Source organism: Typopeltis vanoorti, chromosome 5 (genome assembly GCF_054136105.1).
Source record: "Typopeltis vanoorti isolate ZY-2024b chromosome 5, IOZ_Tvanoo_1.0, whole genome shotgun sequence".
Classification (NCBI taxonomy): Eukaryota; Metazoa; Arthropoda; class Arachnida; order Uropygi; family Thelyphonidae; genus Typopeltis; species Typopeltis vanoorti.
This window is the reverse complement of record NC_143553.1, coordinates 128,922,993-128,950,811: the sequence shown is the minus strand read 5'-3', so window position 1 is coordinate 128,950,811 and position 27,819 is coordinate 128,922,993. Positions and strand designations below refer to the sequence as shown.

The window sequence follows — 27,819 nt, the reverse complement described above, 5'->3', positions numbered from 1 at the left end:
CCATATATGGGATGGGCCCCCAAAAGCTCCCTCAAAATGCTTGACTCAATACAAAGGAAATCAGACTTATTAATGACTCATCTCTTACCAACTCACTCCCCCCACTTTCGCATTGACGATCGGCCTCTGCATTGTGTGTTTTCTACAAATATTTCCATGGAAAATGTTCATCCAAAGTAGCATCAATAATTCCCCCACTTAGTACTAAGTTTGTTGGAACATATGCAGCTGCTGCTCAACATCCCTACACAGAGCACCTTGAAACCACAGTTTCTTCTCTTCCTTCATCCCTGCAACTGCTATAGTATGGAACAGTCTTCCCCTTGATATGTTCCCTAAGTAATATAATATACAGTCATTCAAATCTAACGTGAACAAGCACCTTTTTTCCAAACCCATACACTGTACTATAGGTTGATCTACCAACCACCTCTCGTATATGGGCTCAACATAAAAAAAAATAATAAATAACTGCATACCAAGAGTTAAGCAAATAAATAGAGTAGGAATGCGATGAATGAATGCTGAAATCAAGGAAGCAGTGTTACCAAAGAAGTTATGGAGTACAAGACAGTTTGCATTGAACAGATGCATGAAGAATATAAGGAACATAAAGTGCAGGCCAAAAACATGACAAGCATGGTTAAAAAAGAAAAAGTGGAATATGAGAGGAGATTGGCCAGTTAGGTCAGAGCTAATCCAAGAATTTTTCTGCTATGTGGCAAACAATAGGAGAAATAATTATGGGAGGTTGATCCTGGTGGATAGTTATGGTAGCAAAGTAACCATAGCAAATGATATTGGAATTATTTAACAAACACTTCATCAGCGTATATTTGTAGTGGTGTGAATAATGCTGTGCAACATGGAAGGGAAGCAAGAATTAGAATAACTAAAGGTGAAAGAATCTGTATCAAGTGTTGTTTGGGTTAGATATTAATAAGGCTGTGGGATTAGTTGACATATCACCACAAATTGTTAAAGAATGTGAAAAAGAGTTAGCAGTGCCCTTGTCCTGGTTATTTAATGAATGTCTTGCAGTGGGGGATACCTAAGGAGTGAAAAGAAGCCAAAATAATACCTTTCCACAAGTGTGGTTTGAGAACAAGTTTAAAATTATAGATTGGTCTGTATATCTGCAGTTGTGATCCAAGTTTTGGAAAATTTAGTTTGAAATAGAATACAGGATTAGGTTGATCAATATAAGATTTGATATGATGGTCAGCATGGGTTTGTGAAGGGCAGGTCGTGTTTTTAGCAATCTGCTTATGTTTCACAATGAGGTGACGAATGTGTTGGATATTATTATTATTATCTGAGACCAGGGAGGCTATAAATCACCCAAACACACATGCCCTCCCTTAAATTCATTCACACAAGATGCACTCAATATCCCTAACGGCAAATTATTCCGTTCACTTACTGCTCTCTGGGAGAAAAACCTAGCTCTTACCCCTTTCTTGACTGTAAATAAATTTAACTTCCATGGATGCACCTGCGTTGTCTCCCCATCTTCATTTGATATCCTATAACACCCATTCAAAAGTTTATAGACATCTATCATATTGCCTCCTCTTTCTCCTGTTAACCAGAGTCTGCAGTCCACATACTTGCAATCTGGCCTCATAATCTAAATCCCATAATCCAGATATAATTTTTGCAGCTCTTCTTTGCACCCTTTCCACAGCTTTTTTTATCCTCCTTGGATTCCGGGAGACCAAATCTACACGCAATAATCCAGATGTGGTCTTATCAAAGCCTTATAAAGAGGCAAAGTGACTTCCTTATTCTTACATGTCAAGGTTTTCAACATCGCAATTATCCTGAGTTGTATTTGCCACTTTTGCTATGTGACCTTTGAACTTATCCACCAATACACCAAGATCCCTTGTCTCTTCAGTTTCTTGTAGCATAACTCTGCTGATATAATATGCCACTGGAACTCTAGTCACTCCAAAGTTCATAATGTTACATTTACTAACATTAAATTGACAGCTATTTTTGTTGCCCAAATTTCCAGTCTATTCAAATCATTTTGTAATTGCTGAATATCAGTAACATCCCTAATTGCCCTGTCTATCTTCACATCATTGGCAAACAATTGCACATCTGATGTTAGATTCTTCCTGATGTCATTAATGTATAAATTAAACAATAATTGCCCAAGGACTGAACCCTGAGGTACACCACTGGTCACATTAAATCTGGCAGATTCACTTCCACTGTATATCACTTTTTGATATCTGTCTGTCAACCATTCCCTGATCCAAGTCAAGAGTTTATATTCCAGTCCCATATTCTCTAGTTTATACAACAGCCTTTCGTGTGGTATCCTATCAAATGCCCTAGAAATCTCCAACATTATCATAGTGTACCCATTCCCTTTATCCAACTCGGCCGTAACATTGTTGTAAAATATGAGCAAATTGCTAAAACATGAACGTCCTTTAATAAATCCATCTTTCCCTTGCAGAGTATAGCATGTTTGTCTACCCATTTCTGTATGCAAGATCTTACCAACTACCACACCAGAGATACTGATAGGTTGGTAGTTAGACACATCAGTTTTTGCACCATCCTTGTACAATGGAACTATCATACGTTCCTTCCATTCCTGTGGTATCATTCCTGAGCTGAGACTTAAGTTATACAAACATGTGAAAGGCCTAGCCAATTCGGCTGAACATTCTTTTAGCAAACAGACTGATATTCCATGTGTCCCTATAGACAAATTCTTATCCAGGTTATGCAACAGCTCTTCAACCTCATTTTCATGGACCTCTAACTCTTCATCCAATGCAGCAGTAGCACTGTGCACCATGTTACACCTGGTTGATATATCTTAGCAAAGTGAGCACTCATTAACTGAACAATCTCATTAGCTTCCGACACTCAAGTACCATCTGCATTCAATAAAGTTATTCTTCCACATTCATTCTTTCTTTTATTTTATTTTATAAAAGTCTTTCGGATTGCCTTTAGCTTGCATGCCTAATTTCTTTTCATACTCCGATTTAGCTTTCCTCAGAATACTCGTTACTTTTCTGGCCTGAGCTTTATATATTTCATAACTCTTCTCACTCTTATTCTCATGATATTCTTTCCACATCATTTTCTTCTTGTAGATTTCTTGCTTAATAAGGTTGGACATCCATTTCACTCCCAACCTATTTATTCTTCGAACACTAGGGATACATTCAGGTACCGTCTCATTTAAGCACTTTTTCAAAGATGTATTACTGACATTTTTCCCATTCAGTAACCGATACTATGGGACCAAAGATAGTATTCTTCTAAGTTCATAATTTTCAGCTTTGTAGTTCAGTATGTAACCTGTTTTAATCGAAACATCAATACAGTTAGATACTTCCCAATAAAGTACAGCATGATCACTATCACCAACTGGCAGTAAAATAGCCATATTCTTGACAGAGACCCCTTCTGATGCTATGAGCAAATCCAACACTCTTTGACCTCACGTTCCTTCTTTCACATGCTGCTCGAGAATGATATCAACAAAGTTATCTCAACAATTCAATAAATTCCTCTTCTTTCTTATCATGAGATTTCTCTTCTACCCAATCAATGTTTGGAAAATTAAAGTCACCCATAATGATCATTCATTTGGTACCCATAAGGATAATTTGGCAATGCATTTCTTCTTTCCCTGCAACTGAGCTGCCAGGTCTGTAGCAACATCCCACCATATATTTCATTTTGTTAACCTCCACTTCACACCAGGTAGACTCATACTCACCGCTACATGGGACATTGTTTCCATCATTGTGTTTCTACTCTAACTGAACTTAAATCATCTGATATCATTAGTAGCACTCCTCCTCTCCTATCTCTTCTGTCATTCCTAAAAATAGTATGCCCATTACACTCAATCCCACTTACCATATCTGATTCTGATAGCCAGGTTTCACTAATGCCAACAATCTTAGGCCACATCGTATTCAATAAAGCAACGAACTCAACCCTTCGTTTCTAATACTCCTTGCATTTGTGTATAGACATAAATTACCACCTAGCCTATTCTTATAATTAGATATGCAATCTATTTGGTCTTGTTCTAGAATTTTCTCTTTTCCCTTCCAGACATACTTAAATCATCCGAACCTAAATCATATTTTTTCCACCCCTTCAACCACATACATAGCCATGTATGAAGACATTAAAATCTTTATGACATTTGCATACCATAGCTGAACTTTCTCACACATTTTTCCCATCCCTCCTTTGATGATCTAGTTTCCCTGACTATCTGCATTAGTCTCATACTCATATGGGCGAATCATTATACAGTGATATTCTTGGACTTTGTGAAACCATTTGATAGATTACCACATGATAAGTGGATGTACAAGCCTAAGAGAATAGGAATAGATAGTATATTGGTTAGATGGATCAGAGATTTGGCTCTCTGAATGATATCAGCAAGTTGTGTATAATAGAGCCATGTCTCAGAAAAGGAAGGTGACCAGTGGGGTGCTTCGGAGTTCTATTCGAGGCCTCTACGTTTTACTTATTTGTTAATGATATTTTATGCGGATTGACTGGGGATCTGCAAATGTTTACTGATGATGCAAAATTAGGTAGAATTATCAGGAGTAGTGTTGATGTTGATTCTTTACAGGAAAATCTGAATAGACTTTTAGCTTGGACAAATGAGTGGGGTTGCAGTTTTAATATTAATAAATGCAAGGTCTTAAGCTTTGCGATACAGAGATACGAGGGTTGTTTGAAAAATTCGGTAAATTTCCAATAGACAGCGATACAATTCATTCATTCATACTGGTGTCGGCACGTATCATCTTTTTCATGACCCTTGGCAAAATTTTAGCCACGTGCGGCACATAGTTCTCGTTTGGCAAATGTTTAAAACGTCCATGGTCACATTTTTCATAAAAATGGAGAAAAACGAATTTCATGCAGTAATAAAACACTTTATTTGAAGAAGTGGATGGCTGCACAGATCAAAGCCGAGTTAGATGCAGTTCATAGGAACTCTGCACCAGCATTAAAGACTATTTCTTTTTGGATAAATGAGTTTAAACATAGTCATAAGTCCATCGAAGATGAAGCATGCTCCGGAAGCCCGACTGAGGTCACTATGCAGGAAATGATTGACAAAATCTATTATATCATTATGGAAGACTGCTGAGTGAAAGTGTGTGAGATTTCTGAGATTGTAGGAATTTCAACTGAACCGGTGTATAATATCCTGCACAAAAAATTGCACATGAAAAAGCTGTGTGCATGATGGGTGCCGCGATTGTTAACTGTCGATCAGAAATGCATGTGAAAAAACATTTCAATGCAGTGTTTGGCTATATTTATTCACAATTCGCAAGATTTTTGCATCGATTAGTGACTGTAGATGAAACTTGGATCCACCACTACACACCAGTCCAAGCAGCAGTCAAAATTGTCAGTGGACAATGCCCGGTGAAAGACCACTGAAAAAAGCCAACATTTTGTCATCCGGGAAGGTGATGGCCACTGTTGTTTTGGGATTTCCAAGGAATTATCATGATAGACTATTTGGAAAAGGGTAAGACAATAACAGTAGTCTATTATGCATCATTGTTGGACCCTTTAAAAGAAGAACTGAAGAAAATACTGCCAAGATTGGTGCACAAAAAGTGCTCTTTCATCAAGACAATGCACCATCCCACACATTGCCCATCACAGTGTCAAAATTGCACAAATTGAGGTTTGAATTGGTTCCACATCCACTATATTCTCCAGACTTGGCCTGTGTGACTTCTTGTTCCCAAACTTAAAAATTTGGCTTGGTGGGAAAAAATTTTCTTTGAATGAGGAAGTCATCAAGGCTGTCAATGACTATTTTGCACAATTTGACAAATCCTTCTATTTTAGATGGGATGAAAAAATTGGAAACTCGCTGGACCAAATGTATAGACCTCGATGGAGACTGTGTTGAGAAATAAAGGTGATTTTTTTCCAAAAAAATGTGTTTAACCTGTTTTTTTTGCTAAACTTTTCAAAAACCCTCGTGTAAGGCTACATACTGTATAACTTTTCATTATTGCAGCAATATTTCATTATTGCTGCTATAATGAAAAGTACATTAACATTTACGGGTAAGGGGTGGTGGTACCTCTAGTTGCTGGTTGAGTGGTCCTCCCACAATGAGCCTGTTGACTCCATGGAGGTTAAAAATTAATAATAATTACTAACTAGAGTACGGTACTATATAGCTTAGAGCATTCATCACTCCTTCATCCTCATTTTCTAGTAGGTCAAATAATAGCATGCTAATAGATAAAATAATGACATGCTAATACTTATTGGTGTATTGAAAAGAAGACAAAAAAGCATGAAAAGCATCAATTTAAGCTCATATCTTGAAAATAATTTAGTGGAAGTGGAACCAGTGATGTCCACTGTATATTTTTGTTCCCAGTCATTTCAACCTCACCTTCTTGAAATGTGGTCTTTTTCCCTCATAGGGATTCTGGGGGAATGATAGATAATCATCATTATCTGGTGAAACGCTACTGTCTTGCTTATTGAGAACCTGAAAAAGTAGCTGATGCAATGTTTATCTCCAAACAAACATTGTATCATTTCTCTGTTGCTTTATCCTCCCTCCCTAGTCTTCTAATATGATACCCCTTCTAGAACATGCCATACATACTGTTGTCAACAGAGTTTACCCCATATTTGAGAGTGCAGCAGTAAAACAGTTCTGCAGGCTAGATGCTACATGTTATATAGAACTGAACCTGGTGGTACCAAGTTAAAGGTGGCTGCTCAATCAGCTGGCACATAATACTGCTGCTATCTGCATCACCAGATTGTGTCATGAGAGCAGCCATGTAATGTTATGCAGAGAGGCACTCTCAAATCCACATCATGGCATGGAGACTGGATTTTGCTGTCAACATGTCATAGAGTTGTCCTCTTTTCTCTTCACCGTACATTTATATAATCATCTTCTGTTTTTGAGCAGACTCCAAATTATTGCCACAACCACAGATGTTAACTTAAAACTGTACTCTATAATTCTTTTTGCTACAAATGTGCTTTTGTGCACTGATATTCCTTGCCAGAGGATGTCCATTCTTCTCTTCTTTTTTTTTTTGTCCTTCTGTGGCTAAAGATTTCTTTGTCTCATCACCGTCTATACCACTCTCCCAGTTTTGAAATCATTATAACTTTTTTGAATTCTTATCCTTGAAATTTGATTTCCTTAGTCACTGAAATGTCCGAAACTCATCTCCCCCCCCCCCCTCCTAGTTTGACTGGCCGATTTGAACATCTGACCTATCTAGGATAGCTTTTCTAGATATGTCAGATATTCGAATAGCTTGCTATTTGAATTTTCAACCATAAAGTTTGAATTAATTTTCCTTAGTGACTTGAATGTCCACAACTCCAGCTAGCAACCCCCCCCCCCAGTTCCATTGACCAGTCTGGAAGAAATGCTGAGCTATTTGAATTCTTATCCTTGAAGTTTAATTTCTTGCAATCCAATCATCCTAACAGTGAATTTATCACACTTACGTGGAGACTTTAATGTCCTCAACTCCAGTGCCTCTTTTTTTTTTTTTTTCCCACTGACCAGGCTAGAAGTGATGATGATCTATTTGCTGTAAGCAATGACCTAAAGCAAACTTCTCCACTTATACAACACTCTGGATATCTTTTTTTAACTAGTTTCTCTTTCTTCTTGGCATCTCAAATGAAATCTCATACAAGTTTCACCCCCTAGTGGAATGATCTCTTCTGAACCATTCACAACCTCACATCCTTTGACACTCCAAACAACAATAATGCCATCTGTGACAATCTTGGACACTTTTATTCCTCCTTTCCATGGTTAGACTACTGTTTCCATTCTCAAGATCCAGATACTTGATGAAACTCTGTTACAGAGATTATTATTATATTGAAATGAGGGCTTCATTCCCCATTGTTCAGTAGTTCCTGTCTAGTATCTAAGCCATCATTTTCTAACAGGTGTTCCAGTATATTCCAATTTAAACCACATATTATAAATGGCTTGGCAAATATTTTAGCTTTATACAGAGCCTACATTGAAGCCACTTGTAAAATAATCATTAATAGTTCTAAGTTTTCACTTTGTAAGGGCTAAATGTATAAAAACTTACTTTGCCAGTGACATTCATACCTTCTGATCCCTTGCAAAAGCTGTTGGGTGCAATACCTGCTCTTGTCTCTCTCTCTCTCACACACACACCCAGATATCAGCCTACAACATCACTTAAAGCTTTTTTTCCTCCACGTTTACATAGAACACTGCATCACACACTTTCTATGTCCTTCTGTCAGAAAGTCATCAGAAGAATCTTGAATAACCTGGATACCAAAAAGGCTTCTGGTCTGATGGTATCCCACCATTTGTGCTCAAGAGATTTTTTCCTCCTGAACTAATGCCTATCCTGTATCATCTTTACACTCAGCTTGCATCCATCCACCCCCACGGCATGGAAGCAAACCTGTATACAATTAATTCCAAAAAAGAGAGAGAGAAATTTCTACCATCAAACTATCTACTTACGGGTAAGGGGGTGTTCTCACAATGGTGCTGTTTAAAGTAATAGAAAGGGTCATTAGCATTCAGCTTCTTCAACCTGGAAAACTTGATGCCAAACCCTATAAAATACCTTAGAAATGTTCAGTGCAATTGCACAAGTTTCTTCAAAATTTTCTATGGCATGTATCCAGAAGTGGGTGATGCAAGTCTGGAGAAGCTGTGGATTTTGACTGGTGGAATCATATTAGTGATCACTGATTATTTTATAGGGTTTGGAATCAAGTGCTTCTGAGCAAATTGCATTCTTATGGTCTGTCTTCCACCTTTTGTAATTATTTTTCCAGTTTCCTCTTATTTTCACTATATGTTATGGTGGACTCCTCTTTTCAGATTGTTTTTCTGTAAATTACAGGTGTTCCACACATACTCCGTTATTTCACATGCCCTCTTCCCTGTATACATAAACAACTTTCTCTCACTTACTTGAAATCCTATTAGCAGTTTTGCTGATGATACACTCTCTGTTCCTCCTACTTATAAGACAAAACAGAATATTCAAACATCTCAAGTAGCAAGATCATCAACTATCATTCCCCTAAATACTGATCTTCACAAATTCTTTGATTCTTAGGATAATAACAACCTAATCATATTTATTGTTTCCAGAACACAATTTTGTCTTTTTTTCTCACAAAAAAAGACATTAGTTCTTCACTTATCTTTTTTGATGCTGATCTTAACAGTCAAGATCTTGAACCAACACTTACTCCTAGCCTTTCCTGACACAAATAATTCTATAGCATCCTCATCCCACTTTGGCATACTTTTTTGGTAGTGTAACTAAATCCTCTCTAAAAATTCTTCATGCTGTTCAGAAAAGAGAATTTCAGCTAATTGATGATTCCCCCCCCTTACCTACTATCTCAACACCATCTTACAGACCGTTCCTGTGTCTCTTCTACCGATATTTTCATGGGTGTTGTTTTCAGTAGAACTGGCATCTATCGTTCTTCTCCCATGTTTGCTAAACCTACACAAGCAACAGCTGCCCAACATCCTTTTACAGTGAATATTTCATTCACTGACCCTGCTTCTCTCTTTTTCATGTTTCCCTTTATCTTATTTCTGTTGAACAGCCTTCCCCATGAAGTACTGTATTTTTCAAACCATAAGATGGACCTTTTTATGTAGAGAAATCGACTTAGAATTGAGGTATGTCTTATGGTACGAAAGTAGATGATACTGGATAAGTCTTGGATTCTTATGTTTTCGATGTGAGCCAAACACATGTCTTGCTGCATATGTGGGAATCCCTGCTTTACACACAGAAACTTTACCGGCATCTGCTAACGACATTACAGATTTTACCGGATCACCTTCTTGGTGCTTTAGATTTATGAAACCACGCGGGCTATGCATACATACAAAAACCACTCTAGCCAAAAATTCCACTACACTATGAAGCTAAAATTATGGAATTCCACAAATTTGTCATATCAATCAGAAGGAACTTTAATTTTGGGCTTAGTCAAAATGCAAATATGGATGAAGTGCCTCTAACATTTGATGTTCCTTCAAATCGCACTGTAGATACCGAATCAATAGTGATAAAAATAACAGCTCACAAAAAAACTCACTACACTGTAGTTTTAGCTTGTTGCCCAGATGGAACAAAACTATTCCCCCCCCCCCTGTTAATTTTCAAAAGAAAAATGTCACCAAAAGATGAAATTCCCTGTGGCATTTTTATCCACAGCCAAGATAAAGGTTGGATGGGTGAAAAAGGGATGAAATTATGGTTACAAAAGATATGGACAAAGCGTCCAGGTGCATTGTTTTAAGAAGTGTGCAATGTTAATGTGGGATCAATTTGGAGTGCATAAAACAGAATCAACCAAGAAGATTCTAAAAGGAATGAACACAGAACTAGCTGTCATTCCAGGAGGCCTTACAAGTCGATTACAACCCTTGGATGTTTCAATTAATAAACCGTTTAAAACTTTTATGCAGGAGGAGTGGAACAAATGGATGGCAAAGCCAAATCACGATTTTACAGTCATGAAATTATGGTTACAAAAGATATGGACAAAGCGTCCAGGTGCATTGTTTTAAGAAGTGTGCAATGTTAATGTGGGATCAATTTGGAGTGCATAAAACAGAATCAACCAAGAAGATTCTAAAAGGAATGAACACAGAACTAGCTGTCATTCCAGGAGGCCTTACAAGTCGATTACAACCCTTGGATGTTTCAATTAATAAACCGTTTAAAACTTTTATGCAGGAGGAGTGGAACAAATGGATGGCAAAGCCAAATCACGATTTTACAGCAACAGGACATGAAACGGCCGACAATTTCAGAAGTGTGTACCTGCGTGAAAAATTCATAAGAAGCTGTAAGAGAAGAGACAATTATTAAGGCTTTTAAAAATGCGGCATAAGTAATACGATGGATTATACTGAAGATGACTTAGTTTTTGAAGAGAGTGATAACAATGGTTCAGACAATGATATGAAAAGTGACAATAACTTGATGAGATGAGTGAAGATGAACTGAATGCTGCTGGTACAAGTTATGGTAATAATAAATGAAATTTAAGGTTTGTGAATATTTTTTTATAATAATTTTTTTTTTCTAAAAATTGTCTCATAAATTTAGGGTGTGTCTTATCGTCCAAAAAATATGGTATTTACTTGATTTTCTATAGGCTTTGGCATGTGTGGGAGTGATGTTAAAAATAATTATTCTTTATCAGATTCCTTATTTATTCACTGACAGCATAAAAATTATAGATAATAGAAAATTATTTTCTTTTTTTTTTTCTTTCCATAAAGTGTGTCACACAAAAACATATGTGATAGTTTGTTTGTTTGTTTGTTTTTAAATTTCATTGTACAGATTGGAAATGAATTATAGTTAGGTATTGAAGGGAAAATCAGTTGTTTATGCAGAAAACAAAAAAGTGTTTGAAAAAATAAAACAGACATATAAAAGTTTAAGAGCTTGCATTTAAATTTGATTTGAAGAATTTTTTCTTGTTGAATTGGTGTGCTCTCTCTCTCTCAATATCTCTCTTAGTATCTCTCTCTTAATACGAACATGGTAAATACTAGAGCCATAAAATTTGGCATATAGCCTACCCTTGTTGGGTCCATCTGACCCTCTTGAGGTCTACCCAAGCATGGTCTCACATTGGATGATGAAATTCATCTCCCTCTGGCCTGGTTGGCTAAGTGGTTTGCATATCTACTTTACAGCATATAGGCTGTGAGTTTCCTGTCATATGCATTGATGTTTGTGATTATCTTTAAGTAATAGATGAATTTCATTGTCTGATATGAGATCACTGCTCTGCTTATTGGATACACAAAGTGGCTTGAAAAAGTTCCCTGTTTGGTCTTTAGAATTAGAATTAGGTCTTTAGAATTTAAAATTATATATATAGTAAAAAAAAGAAAAAATCCCTAGTCCATCCACCATTAATATATATTAAATATATTATTTAATATATATATTATTATATATTAAGCTTAATCTGGGTGGGAATTAGTTTGAATCCCATTAAAAAAAAAAGAAGTTTGATAAGTGATTTCAAAGCATCATGCAGAATAAGACTGTGGTTATTGTTCAAGATACTAAGCAAGCAAACTACTTCACTAAACTCTTTAAAGTGACAAGGAAGCATTTTATAAAATACCATTTCTCCCATCCTGTTGTCCTAAACCATAGCAGGTATGGGTTATGTCTGAAATAACTAAGTACTGCAGTCAATTTTTGAACTATCAGGTTAAAAAAAAAACTGAGTTTTCAGGAAGATTGACTGACTTAGGAATCAGCTGAAGAAGGGCTTCAAAAAAGTTGTCTACTCAGCAACTAGAATTAGTAACCTATAGTTTCTCTACTCAGCAACCTATAATGCTCTTTCCTAATAGCAGCCTAGCACAATAGAAGTAAATGCCATTTCCGCCGATTCTTAGTTTTGTTTTCTTTAAATAATGCCAAAGCTTGGGATTCCATGTTTGGAATCCCAAGAAAACACTCTAGAGTCCAAACATGGAATGTTTTTACAAGCTGCTTCAGATCTACAGGAAATAACGGTATCACACTGAGTAGTGAAATTCATCTCCAGTATAAATAACAGTCCTCCAAGGCCATGGTTATGATTTGAAGTAGCTACTTGGCCAACCAGGCTAACAATGACGTAAGAGGTTGGGGGGGGGGGGTTCTGATAAACACCTAGAACAAAAATGATATTCAAGCAACTGATATTACCACAAGAAAGAACATATGAGGATATAAGAACATAAGTTATGTTCATAACTCTGCTACTACGTTCTTTCTTGTGGTTATATCGTTGCTTTAGTATTATTTTTGTTCTAGGTGTTTATTAGAACTTTCCAGCCCCCACCATGTAGTTTTAAATAAATGAATAAGAATATTCCTAGTGTCTAATATACACAGTATCCTAGTACTAGTCATTTGACTCAAGCAGTAGTTCAAAATTCTTGAAATGTGCCATATTAGCTTAATGAATATCATGTTTGCTGTCCAACAAATAGGCAAAGATGATATTCACTAAGCTAATACGTATATATCCATTCTGGGCATGGTTGTTTGTATGTCTTCAGGTAGTTTGTGAATTTGTAAGATATCCATTTATATTCAAATATTCTAAAAATTTTAAAAAAAATGAATTCATAGTTTATAAACTTTTCTATCTTTTATTTATTTATTTTTTAATCTTTAACCACTGAAGTCGTGCATAGCTATAAAAGAAATTTAATTAGATGAGAATATTTTTGCATAAATTTGTTCATATGAATGAACTGTTCAGCTTTGAAATTGTAGTGTTGTATGCCATTACTTAGGAGGTGCCAATGTCACTGTGATTCACATTGTGAAATAAATGAAATTTACCCATTGTTAAAATGTTATGAAATGAGTAACAACAACAACAAATATATATATATATATATGTGTGTGTGTGTGTGTGTGTGTGTTTGTTATTTGCACACACGCACACATTTTTATTTCCATGATGAAATTATAAATGAACACTACTAAAAAATCTTTCTCACCATTTTAAATTCAACTCTAAAACTCGTAATGGGGACAGATACACACAGTGAAGAGGAAATTTCTTTAATGTATTTCTGAGTATGTACATAAGTAAAAAAAAAAAAAAAAAAAAGAGCAATAATAGATGTGAATATGAATATCAGAGATTCTAGAGAGAGAAAAGGAAGAGAAGAGGAATGTATTTTCTTCAGTATATGGAAATTCAACAGAAATTACAGGAAAAGTTGGAAATGGAAGACAGAAATAAAAATAGCTGAAGAAATATAGTTGTGAAGTCTGTTATAGTTGCTCATCCATGTAGGATGGATTCAGTTGAAATAAACTGAAGGAAACTTAATTGTTCTACAATTCAAAATAGTGACAGCAGAATTAGATAAGAGAAATGGCTATAATACTGTTGAACTTTGCAAAGGCATTTGACAGAATACTGCATGGAAAACTATTACAAAAGTAGGGGCAAATGGGAATGGATATGAAGCTGGTAGCATGGATGGAGGAAATTGATGAGGCTAGGGACTTGGGGATAACGGTGGACAAAGAGTCGGAAGTTCAGAGGGCATTTTGGAAAAGTTGATATTACTTGAATGTTGAAGAAAATGCTAACTGGACCCGAGTAAAATTCACTTTCTTGAATTATAAATTTTGTTGCTGTTTTATTTAACATACCTCATCTGAAAGTGATTGATGTGACAGAGTCTGATGTTGGAATTTAGGTAGATGAACAGAAGGTGCTCAACATGTTGAAAAATATTAATGTGAATACAGCAGTGGGACTGGATGGCATGTCAGACCGTGTGCTATGTGAATGTTCAAGAGAATTGGCAGTGCCAGTAATGAAGTTGTTCAAAGTCTCAGCTCTGGCAAGGTTCCAAGGAAGAGAGAAAAAGAGTAAGATAGTTCCATACTGTACTTAATAAATATGTTGTTCTTATTTCAAAAACATGATCACACTATGAAGTAAAAATATAAGTTTGCTGATATTTTTACTACTGTCAACTTCTCCTGCTTGCAAAGTATCGGCACCTATTATTTTACCAAAAAGAAAAGAAAAAAAACCTTTACAGACCAATTAATATCTCAGGAGTGGAGGTCAAAGTATTGGAAAAGTTAAGAATACTCTATGGTGGGCAGCATGGCTTTGTAAAATGTAGGTTCCTGCCTTAGTAATTGATTAATGCTTCATAATAGTGACAGCAGAATTAGTTAAGAGAAATGGCTATAATACTGTTGAACTTTGCGAAGGCATTTGACAGAATACTGCATGGAAAACTATTACAAAAGTAGGGGCAAATGGGAATGGATATGAAGCTGGTAGCATGGATGGAGGAAATTGATGAGGCTAGGGACTTGGGGATAATGGTGGACAAAGAGTCGGAAGTTCAGGGGGCATTTTGGAAAAGTTGATATTACTTGAATATTGAAGAAAATGTTAACAAATAAAGATTTGGCCAGATCCCTAAAGATAGAGATCTGGTCAAATCATAGCTCTCTACAAGGCTATGATTTGGCCAGATCTTGACTACTCTGCACAGATTTGGTCACCTGAGTTTCTTGGGTATAAGGAAATGATAGCTATAGGATTCAGATACGAATGACCAAGCTAGTGTCATGTCTGGGGAATTGCTCCCTTTGAGGATAGGTTGAAAGTGTGTGAGTTGCAAAGTTTAGTTGATAGATGGAAAAGAGGGGGCATGACAGAAACTTATGTTAAAGAGGTTTTGTGAGATTGACACGAAGGGAATGTTTTAATACAGACAAATAGAGAACTAGGGATCATCCGTGGAAGTTATGCAAGAGTATGGTTAATAAGGGTGTGTAGACTAGATTTTTTTTGGGTGGAGAGTAGTAAATGAGTGAAATAGGTTGCCTGAATTGGTTGTGAGTACCCTGACAGTGAATGACATTAAGGAGAGGCACGATAGGTTTTTCTGTGTATGAAAGTTAATATGGGTCTCCCATGATAAGTCTCTGGACTCCATGGAGATTCCCCGTATAATAATAATTGTTGATGTGGTTCTAATTGTTTCTAAAATAAAGTTTGCTGAGACTTTCATCCAATTCCCGATATGCACTCCCATAATGTGATAGTATTACATAAAAATTTCTCCAATTCCACCTATTTTCCATTGATACTTCTTACTTAGATTATACCTATCTTGAAATTCTACTGATGTTGAATTTGTCCCAGTTTAGATATCTACAAGTAGTGTGCAGGTAAGAAGATGAAGATTGGATGTTAGATCAGAAGTTCCATTAATTTCTCTACATTCCTTGAAATGCCCTGTCGTGTAACTCTTCCCAATTAAGCATTGCTTTGCCTTTTAAGCTTTTTTTCTACTTTCATGTAGAAACTAGTCATTCTATGCAAAAAAAATATTTATATTGCTAGTATATAGGTAGGAGAAGGGCTGTGTTAATTTTCCTCCTCTGTGAACCCCATCTAGCATGTGTTACTAGAATCAAAAGATTACAATTCCAGAGTTTTATCCCTTAAAAAAAAAAAAACTTAATTATATAATTGAAAGTATCAATCTAAAAAAAAGGGGGGGGGGTTCCTCATATACATTTCCTTGTGACTTGAAGGTATATATATTAGCACTGGCACGGTTATGTTCCAATGTTTTTTTGTTTATTGTGTTTATTTTTTCTAAATGAAATTTGTTTAGTTATAAAGATGCTTGAAGGCTGATAAGTTATAATTATGACATCCTCATATGTTAATTTGTGTGCAAATTGTAGTTTAGTTTTTTTTTTAAGTTAATAGTCATATCACTTGGAATCAGAAAGAAAGTATGCAATTGAATTATCTAATGCATATAATGGTTGCGAAAAGGAAAATATACAGTGGTGCAACATTAATACAACAACTTGTATTAATGCAACAGGATTGCATTAATACAAGTAGCTTGAAGTATCTAAACCAAGTTTCCAATTTTTTTATAAGTGATTCATTAAAAAAAAAGTCCACATGCTGTTTTTTTTTTTTTTTTTAACCTTTCATTTTAGATTGATTTCTGTCTACAGAACAGTATATAGATAGGTGGTCTAGTATTTCCAGTGCTGCTATCATGCATCAAATTATTAGTATAGGAAGTTTAGTAGTTTTTGTTGTTTATAGAAGTGCTTTTTTTTGGGTCGGTATGCAACAGTACATTGTACCAACACCTTTATCAACAGTGACATGTGACATACTGAAGTATAATCATTTTAATTTTCAAATTTTCCTGCTGACATTAATTGTGTACTGGCACTTATTGTTTTACAAAACAAGCACTGGTTTATAGTATGCATTTGGATTTTGCAATATGAGCAAGTTCCAAAGTGTTTCTTCTTGGAAAGAATAGTTTTAGAAGATACAAAAAAAAAGTGAATGCAGAACATACAGTACTTGCCGTTTACTAACTGTTTATATGAACTAGAGTATATTATACAATTAAATCCAATCCACTTAAAACACACACATGCATTTTACAGCCAAAAAATGCTGTTGTTGGTGGTAATGGACACTAGATGTGTTGATTGTGTTTGTGTGTAAGGGAGAATTAAGCACTAGGGGAGACAGTGATATGTGTGGAGTAGAATGCCCTCTTGTGATGAACCCTTGGACTCCTTGGAGGTGTCAAGTAATAATAATAAAAGAGACTATTTTGAAGTCTTGATTTTTTTTTTTTTTTAAATATATGAATCCCACTCTCAACAGGCCTTAAACTTATAGTACAGTTCATTAGTTATTAGTATTATACATAAACTGAGGGTTAGATAATTTAAACTGTTATCTAAGGATCAAATATGAAACTTTCCAAAGCCACTACAGGTCTCTAATAAGCAAGGAGGTGGTCTCACATCAATAATACAATTCATGTCATCTAAAGACATCTGTGTCTGATTCTAACCTATGACCAGCATTGGATAGTGAATACTACTCATTCAGGCCCAGCAAGAAACAGTTAAACCAAGAAAATAATTTCTTGCCATCTTTAATTTATAGACAGTAATTATCTGAGTGATTCCTTACTTTAGTAATACTTTTCATAATTAGTTAGTTACATAACTGTCTTACCACAAATCTTATAATGTAAGAGTTCCCAAGAATATTTTTATTGTGTTTATTTCCAAAAACTAATCCCAAAGAATCAATGCCTACCCCTACCCCCTTCAAATTCATGCTCTAATGTACCCTTTCTTTGATCCCTACAGGTTTGCCATGTTGAGTATATTCTAAAAGCAATGGGCATGTGCAGAATTTTGCAGACATAAACTTATGTATGGTTAATAGTCAACTATCATTATATCAAACTGATATGTACCAGTTTGCTATAATGGATGGTTACAGCAAATGGATTACTTAGGAAATTTTATTTAGATTTAGTGACATTTATTCTGTGGTACTTTCTAGTATATTATATTGAATAGGGGGAAAATGCTTCCATAGTGAGACCTGACATTTATACTAGAAATTTTAATAATTTCTTTCACTTTTCAGAACTGTAATGTCAAAGCCAAGGGAGTTTGCACATCTTTTCAAGAATCGTTTTGGAAGTAACGAAATTATTAGTTCATCAGACAGTAAGTATTTGATAAAGTCTACATAGCTTTCTTTTTATCATCATCATCAAATCAGGAATTCGATTATGATAATACCTTGGAGATGTACAGGCTACTATGATAGTACTGCATGAAAAGTTTACATCATTATTGATTTCCTAATTATTGACGGTTTTACTCTAAATTAATCCTTTATCTGTCATGACTCCATTATTATCAGATCTTGTATTTCAGTCTTCTAAGGCACTTCTCACTGTATCAATCCATGTAGATCTTGGTCTTCCTCTGTCTTTTTCCTGCCATCTTGGGGAAAATAAAAAAAACACTTGTTTTGCTAACCTTTCCTGTACTATTCTGCTTACAACATTGACTGCCACTCATTTATGACAAAATGACCTTGCTGCAGTGCCCACATAAACACAATTTGACTGCCCAGGCCAGGCTGAGGTATGTAGCATAGAAACACATCCTTCAACACTTAGAAGTGGCAGTAGCACATATACAAATACTGGTTTGATACTTTAAACCATCAGTTGTACTGAATGGTTAAATGACCATACCACCTGAGATCAGTTCTGTTAATGCAATATTGCATACAAATGCTTCCTAATATAATTTTCAATGTGATTCTGCCATTCATGCCATCTGTTCACTTCCCTAATTTTTCTGAGTACTCTCAGAAAAATTAGGGAAGGGTTTATTATACGTTAAAGATACCAAGTATAGAATTTCTTGGTATCTTTAATGTATCAATAAATCCAAGGTAAAAAAACTTTCTACATCCTTCTATCACTGTTCAATCTATTATTAATTATTATTATTAACGCTTGACACCTCCAAAGACTCGTCGTGGGAGGACACTTCATTACACGCACCTCTCCATCTTCCCCAACACTCAATTCTCCACTCACACACACACACACACACACACACAATGACATCAATGCCATCTACTATCCATCTTCACCACCAACAGCAACAGTATTTTTTGTCTGTAAATTCTGTGTGTTCTCATGGGTGATTTCTTGGAAGAAAAAATCCAAGTTTCTGGGAGGAAAATACCCTGTTATGTCTGTTGTTCAGTCTTTGATCAACTGTTTATTTCTAACCCAGCTCTCAGATACATAAGTTAAAATTGGTATGAACATTTAGTGTTTTGACTAATTTCTTTCTTGTTCCATATACATTTATTCAGTTTGACTTTTTACCATACCAGCTTTGGTAATTCTGTTGTTCCTTTCCATATTTAATTTGCTATTTTCACTAAAAAAAAAATGTGCCTAAAATAGCTAAAATGTTTTACTTTTCCTATAGGTTCTCCATTCAGGATCAGTTGTGTTTTCAGTGTTTCTTCTTCTTCTTTTAAATAGTCTGTCTTTATAAACAATAAAAATATTGTTTATTTTCATATCAAATTTATTACATTGGTTATTCAGTTTAGTTAGGGAATCTGCAAACTTGTACTGCATTTATTTTGGAATATAACATCATCTTCATGAAGTAAAGAGCTGAAATTAATGTCTTCAGTTCTGATACTAGGTTTATTGCCACTTGTCTTCATTATGTGATCTATATAAATGATGAATAACAGTGATAATGTGCACCCTTGTCTCACACCTGATTTTACTTTAAACCTTCCTGTACCACCTTCAATTCTTACTGCTGACCTACAACTCAAACATGGACTATGTATTGCTCAATATAATGCCCATCCATACCATATGATTAGCATTTTGAACTGTTTTTTCTTGTGACTTTTTCATATGTATTTTCCAGATCTATACAGAACCTTGTTATATTCCCATGATTTTCCAACTATTTGTCTTGAAGTAAAAATCCCAACCCAGTGACCTCTATTTGGCCTGAACTCAGCCTTGTTCTCTTTCAAGATTCCCTGACTAAACCGAATTGAATAAACTGACCAAATCTATAACTGTTGTTATAGATCTAGTATGAACATCAGCAATAACAAGACAAAGATAATGAAAATAGGTAGAAGCATTGAAAATATCAACTGCAATGTGAATTGAGAACCTATAGAACAAGTAAAATATTTCAGCTACCTAGGCACACTTTTTAAGGAAGATGGTAAATTAAATATGGAAATAAACAGCAGAGAATGAACAAAGGCATTATGGTAGGAAGTCAACCGAATAAATTTATATGGAATATGAGAGAAATTAGTCAAAATACTAAATTAGCTGCATATAAGACAGTGTTCAAACCAATTTTAACTTACTGATCTGAGAGCAGGGTTAAAAATAGAGAAAGATTAGGGGCATGAACAGATAGCATTAGTGGCAATATCATATGAAAAGCTGGATATTAGGAAAGAACTTGACTTGAAATTGTTAGCATCCAGGAATGTGTTAGTAGAGCTAATCTTAGCTGGTATGGTCACTTAAACAGAATGAGAGAGGAAAGATTGGTAACACTTCTCTGCCAGGTTGTCTGGAAAAAGATCCAGAGGAAGACCAAGATGTAGGTGGATTGATAGAGTAAAAAGTGCCTTAGAACACAGAAATATAAGATCTGATGATGTTGAAGTCTTGACAGGCAAAAGATTGATTTGTAGGAAAATTGTAGATAGGAAGTTAGTAATGATGTAAGTTTTTCATGTAGTAGTATCATATCCTGTACACCCCTAGAGGGTACATGTCAGGAATTTGATAAGTGTTTTCTTCATTATTCTATTTACTTCATTGTATTACCAGTCTTCCAAAGCAGAATACTAATGCAATTGATGCTGAGTTTTTCCAGAATGAAAAATGCATGAAAATAGTATTCCTTTGTTATCACTTTTAATAGCTTGTATTTATTTTTTTTATTATTTTTGGAATAATAGCAGATATCAGGATTTACTTTGCTGCACATATTGATCTGTGTTATTTCTGTGATTTGTAATGTTAGGTAAGTAATTATAGTAATTCCAGATTTTTACTAAATGATCTGAGCCCTTCCAAGATGGTAGAGATTTTTCATTGACTAATTACTGACCAAATCTTATTATACCAGTCATCATTCCTCCTGGAAATGTTCTGAAAATTCTACATTTTGTTAATTTGCATTTTGCATTCTAAAAATGAACTTATATCATTCATGGACAGTAGAGGCTGTTTGCTTAACTACTGAAAATGGAAATTGAGGCCACATGAAAATAATAATAATAAAAAAAGAAAACTAAAGTATTTGATTAGAATAAATGCTAGCTAATATTTCATTTATGGATTGTGGTCATATTCATAGTACAGTTAGTAATAAAACAGATTCAAAACAAACTCTTGGCAACATGATATTAAATGAAAATTCAACAAAATATTTTAATTTTGTCCTTACTTGATCAAAGTTTGTACTGAAAGTGCAAGCACTGATGCAGATATTTTTAGTCAGGGTAGTAGCTGCATTGGTACACGTAATAATAATATCAGCTCTTGCTGTAGTGAACTTGTTACTGATCAAAGAAATAATTTACTATGCTGAAAAGTTTACTGTTGAATATCTTTTAGAATAGCATTGATAATATGGAAATTAGGTTTGAACTTGTTCATAGCAAGTGAATTTACTATATGGACGTTTGCTGTAGTGAGAGTTGACTATGTTAAACTCTCACACGACTTCTACATGATTTTACCTTGGTATCTCTTCTGGGTTTGACTCCCACTGATGAGACCTCAATAAAGGTTGAAACCAGTCTGGGTAGTGGCCCTTTCCAGAATCCTTTTTATTCTGGAAAGTTAAATTATTCTGGAATAATTTATTCTTCGATAATAATTTCATTGAATTCTAATAGTTACAGATTGAGCTCTCTTTCAGCATTTAATAGCATGTATAAGATATGTGCTATAATTTTCATTTGTTCTTTTTTGTCTCTTTAACTGAATGCACTGAAAATGGTCTTGAAAGGAGACCAAGCATTATGCTCATATTAAATCATTTATTTCCAGTAAGTAAAATCTGTATATTAATTGCTTATGATTATGTCCACCATTTGCTGTATTCCATAATATTAGATTACCTAACTTCCTTGATTACCAGATTACTGATATTTGAGAAACTAGGGTGGGTTTCATATCTCAAAACAGGCAGCCAAAGGATGTACACAATTAACAGACACAGTACATGGCTTCATAACCTTAGTTGCTTTGGGCATAATGCAACCAATCCAATCTAGGCCTATTACATCTTGATCTGAGAGAAAGCTGAGCTAAGAGTTATCATCATTCTTCTTCTTCACTCCTGCTTAAATGACAAAAGCAAATTCACCTCCTACTATATTAGGAATGCCTCACTACATACCTAATCTGGTCTTTTGCCAGAAAAGATATTAACAAAAGTTTTGTAGCTTGGATTCTAAAATATCTTTTGGTAATGGTATTTCCCATTCCAGTTTCACATGCAACTTGTGCTCCAGAAATAACACCCTTTCCTGTATAGTCTTACAATCTGTTATACTTATCCAACATTTTCCATATAGCATAAAAATATTCAGCCCATTCCCACAGCATAAAAAAAATTAATCTACCAAGCTATTGTCCAATTGCCCTAACACCTGTTTTTTTTTTTTTCTTTTTTTTTTTTCTTTTTCAAAAATAACTGAGAAGTTCATCAACATTCATCTTTTTCACCACCCAGAGCCTAACCAAATAATCATTGGTCACAATATGAGTTCCTCTACTTTCAGTCCATAGCAGATATTCTAGCCCACTTCACTTTCCTCTGAACAGGTCATTGGAAAGGTTTCAAAAAACTTTACATTTCCAGGTATTTGATCAGTGTATATAGAAGTCTTCTTACCATACTACCATATTATGATCTGCCTCTTGCCTTCTGCAATTTTAATTTAAATTTCCTTTCAAGTTATTTATTATATGTCATGGTGGATAGCTTCCTCTCTTCAGTTGTTCAGTTGTAAAACTCTTCCACTTCTTCCTAAGGAAGAAGTGGAAGAGTTTTACAAGACATTAGAGCAGCCAACTGACTTAAAAAATGGAAAAGTGATACTTGTTGATCTAAACAACAGAGTAGGAAGTGAATCCAACCAAGCATACAGAAACGTTCTTGGAAAATTTGAAGAAGAAGAGAATAGGGCAAATAGTAATGTTAAGTATTGTATGCCCACAGTTCATAGAACCCAGCCTGGCAGATTGCCAAGAATAGTCAATTCATGCTGAAGGGGAGAAAGAAATAAAGGATGTATGAATTTATCACCAACACACGAAATCCCATGCTTTATACATAATATTTTCTAACTGTTATACAAGCAAAATAGTTAACACCTTAAAAACTACAATGTTCATAAAAGAAAAGTTAATTTTCTGACGTAATAATAAACAACTCATCCCACAAGACGGATTGATTACCCTATTATCAGAATGGATTCTCCTTCTTCTGACATGCACAGAAGTGTCGAAGGGTCTCGCATCTGTGGACATACAGTATCTCTGGATTTCTTCTCAGGATATGGAATAGTCATTATTAACACTATGCTCCAACATAAAGATGTATGCAAGTTCAAATGGAGAGAAGACACAAGAAATAAGAAAAACCTCATTGAGTGTGTTATTGTTAATAGTGAAATCTTCATGCTGATTTAGGATACAAGAGTGTACAGAGCATTTGAAATTGGAAGTTGCCATCACTTAGTGTTTTAAGTAGGTTAAAAATGAATATCACATTAAAAAGAACAGTACATAACAAAGATTTAAAAAGAATTATAGTTTAGCATCTTTTACAGTTACTCAACTATACAAACTTTGAAGATAGAATGAAACAGTTTGAAAGCAAGAACCAAACCTTGTAGTTTCGGTGGTAAACTCTGAAGAAAAAAAAGCATTGATTGATTCAGCTATTGAATTGAAGTTGTTTGCAAGGATAGAAAAGTAAGAATGCCATGCTGGACACAAGAAATTAAAGAAGCAGTCTAGGAAAAGAAAAAAGCATGCAAAAAAGTTCCTAGCAAAGAAGTCAGCAGATCCCTAAAAGAATACAGAGAAAAATGTAAGAGAACTATGCTATGCATGAGAGTAGCTAAATAAAAGTCATGAGAAGACTTTGGTAAGAATATAGAAGATAAATATCAGGAAGTTGAAAAAGTGTTCAGGTGGCTATTGAAAAAGCTTAGAAATGGAGGAAAGAGTACTGTAAAAGGAATCAAGGATGTTAAAGGTGACATGAAAACTGAAGATAGGGATATCCTAGATGTCTGGAGTAATTACTTTAAAAGACTTAAATGAAACAAGCAGTGGGGTAGAACTGTATTAGAAAATTTTCAAGAGAAATGCAGTCAATACTACATATCCATACTTGAATTAGGAAAAGCTATCAAAAACTTGAAATGTGGTAAGACATCTGGAATAGATGATATTTGACCAGAAATGCTTAAATATGGAAGTATAATTCAGAGGATCGATTTCCAAATGATTGGAGTAGAGCTCTCGTGGTTCCATCCATGAAAAGGGAATAAAGCATTTAACAGGTATTACAGAGGAATTTCTTGACTAATTGCTCCAGGTAAGATTTTGTGCAAGCAGACTTGAAAAGAGGTTGAAAAAAGAATTGTGGAAGAGAAACTTGGAGAAGAAACAGCTGGGTTCAGGTCAAACAGAGGTTGTCAAGATCAGATTTTCACTTTAAGACAAATAGATAAAAAATCGTGGAAATACGACTAGGTACCTATAGAAAAGTTTTCAAAACACTACAATTATATGAGGTAAATGGAGTATTATACAGAGCAATACATAGTCTATATTTAAGTTGTAAATCAGCAGTTAGAATTGAAGGAAATATAGGAAGATGGTTTGATGTAAAATTAGCTGTAAGACTGTGTAAGGATGCACTTTATTTCCACTCTTATTTATTATCTATGTGGATTGCATTGTGAAAGAAAATGGCATTAAACAGGATATTGAAATTAGAGATATCAAACTTAGTTCTTTGCTTTATGCAGATGATGTTGTACTCTTCAACACATCCAGTACCAATCTCCAGGATTCTCTAACTAATTTTATTTAAATTAAGTGGATATTAAATCCCACATTGTTTTAAAACCGAATAAGACACTCAAAGATCGGAATCAGAGAGTTTCATGCCGAATATAGTAAACTATAAAAGTATCGGCGATTACTAGCATGAGCTAATGCACTTAAGTAACTTAATGGGTTTCACCTTTTCGACAACTCGTATAGCAGAGTATATAAGTTCTTTCCGCTCTATACCCTTTGGTATTAATTTTGGTCTAGCTACTCACTAATGAAGCCTCAATAAAGGCTGAAACCAGTCTGGGTAGTGACCTCCAACCACAATGTAATAACAGCATACATTTGTTAGGAAATGTGTTTTTACGTTATGGAAAATACCAAAAATAGCGATCAGAACTTGACTACCTTTGCTGCGTCTTGCCCGAGTTTGTACTACATACTAGGACTACTTGCATTAGATCATGCTAGTAATCGCCGATACTTTTATAGTTTACTATATTCGGCATGAAACTCTCTGATTCCGATCTTTGAGTTTCTTATTCGGTTTTAAAACAATGTGGGATTTAATATCCCCTTAATTTAAATAATGTTTATATCGCCGAAATGAAGCCTGGTGGCTCTTTATATTTAAGTAACTTAATGGGTTGCACCTTTTCGACAACTTGTATAGCAGAGTATATAAGTTCTTTTCGCTATACCCTTTGGTATTAATTTTGGTCTAGCTACTCACTAATGAAGCCTCAATAAAGGCTCAAACTGGTCTGGGTTGTGACCTCCCACCATAATGTAATAACAGCATACATTTCCTAGGAAATGTGTTTTTACATTATAGAAAATACCAAGAATAGTGATCAGAAATTTACCACCTTTGCTGCGTGTTGCCCGAGTTTGTACTACGTACTAGGACTACTTGCATTAGCTCACGCTAGTAATCGCTGATACTTTTATAGTTTACTATATTTGGCATGAAATTCTCTAATTCCGATCTTTGAGTTTCCTATTCGGTTTTAAAACAATGTGGGATTCAATATCCCCTTAATTTAAATAATGTTTATATCGCCGAAATGAAGCCTGTTGGTTCTCCAACTAAATTGAATAACAGCTGTAAGACTGTGTAAGGATGCACTTTATCTCCACTCTTATTTATTATCTATGTGGATTGCATTATGAAAGAAAGTGGCATCATTAAACTGGATATTGGAATTAGAGATATCAAACTTAGTTCTTTGCTTTATTCAGATGATGTTGTACTCTTAAACACATCCAGTACCAATCTCCAGGATTCTCTAACTAAATTGAATAACAGCTTTAAATATTTGGCATGAAAATTAGCAGTAAAAAGACCAGAACAATGAAAATAGGCTGAAAAGAAAACTTCATTCTGAATGGAGAGCCTATAGAACAAATAAAATATTTCAGCTATTTAGCACAGTTTTTATTGAGGATGGCAAATTATATTTGAAAATAGACAACAAGACAAGCAAAGGTGGTTTGGTTGACAGCCAGTTGAATAAATTTATTTATCAGCATGACAATGTTTAAACCAGTGTTAAGTTATGGATATGATAGTTGGGTTAGAAATAAAGCACTTGATCAAGCACTAGAGACCACAGATATGAGAGTTCTGAGAAAGATTACGGCAGTGAACATATGACATTGATTGGAAAATCATATTAAAAATGAAGACATTATGAATAAACTTGACATATGCATTCAAGAATGTGTGAAGAGGGATAATCTAAGGTGGTATGGTCACTTAAACAGAATAAGAGAGGAAATGTTAACAAATTAGGTGTTTAATGTCAAGATAGCAGGAAAAAGCCCCTGGTGGATTGATTCAGTCAGCAGTGCTATAGAAGAATGAAACGTTAGATACAATATTGGAGGGCTGATAAGTAATAAACTAATTTGGAGGTAAAATTTCCTTACCTGAAATTTAGTTTTGCTTATCAACAGTATTCCTCTTCATTTAACAAACCATATAATGTTCAAAGGTTTTTTTTTTTTTTATTCTTTTTAACCTTTCCCAACTTCATGATCATCAATAACAAGTAGTACTTATAATTCTATTCAGATGAAGAAAATACTTGACCGACCCCCCCCCTCCCCCGTATGATTATATATTTAAAATTATAATCAACTGCAATTATTTCACATGGAAAAGTATGTTGTTTAAACAATTGAATAGTAATATCGTTTGTTCCCCATCTTATTCTTTCTCGACAAATATTTCAAATTAATGAATAGCACATACTCTCCATCATGCTATGTTTATTGGTGCAAGTTTAATACATGGATGATTGTCACTTATTGATAGTCCTCATTAACAAATCTATATAACTTCTTGCATAACATCCTTTCCTGCATTCTTAGAATTCAGGTTTACCTTGAGAGTAGACTGACAGTAATCCTCCCTCCTTAGACATTGTCAAACTAATGCAATTCATTTCAGTTTGGTTGGCCAAGTGGATAACATACTTGCTCTCCAAATACAGTAATCCCCTGATTGGTGCGTCATTTTTTTTCTATGCCCAATTTGAATTAGTGCGCCTCTAAAATTCGATGTGCGCCTATATACATCTTAAAAATAAATGTTAGATTTTAAAATTTTTTAAATTTTCTATCTATACATTTTTTATGGCTAACTATTTTTAAAAATTTCTCACCAAGATGAAATAATTTAGTTACTG

The 27,819-nt window shown here is 34.7% G+C and overlaps 1 protein-coding gene across 4 annotated transcripts in view; it reads left to right on the top strand.

The window, feature by feature from the left end:
• The window catches only part of LOC150106809 (transmembrane and coiled-coil domains protein 2-like), a 316,563-nt gene that overhangs the window by 191,235 nt on the left and 97,509 nt on the right, over nucleotides 1-27,819 (top strand). For all 4 annotated transcript variants that reach the window (XM_090392723.1, XM_090392721.1, XM_090392720.1 and 1 more), the window contains one exon: nucleotides 18,091-18,173. In XM_090392723.1, coding sequence (XP_090248849.1) covers nucleotides 18,091-18,173 — 83 coding nt within the window. The remainder of the gene's footprint in view (nucleotides 1-18,090; nucleotides 18,174-27,819) is intronic.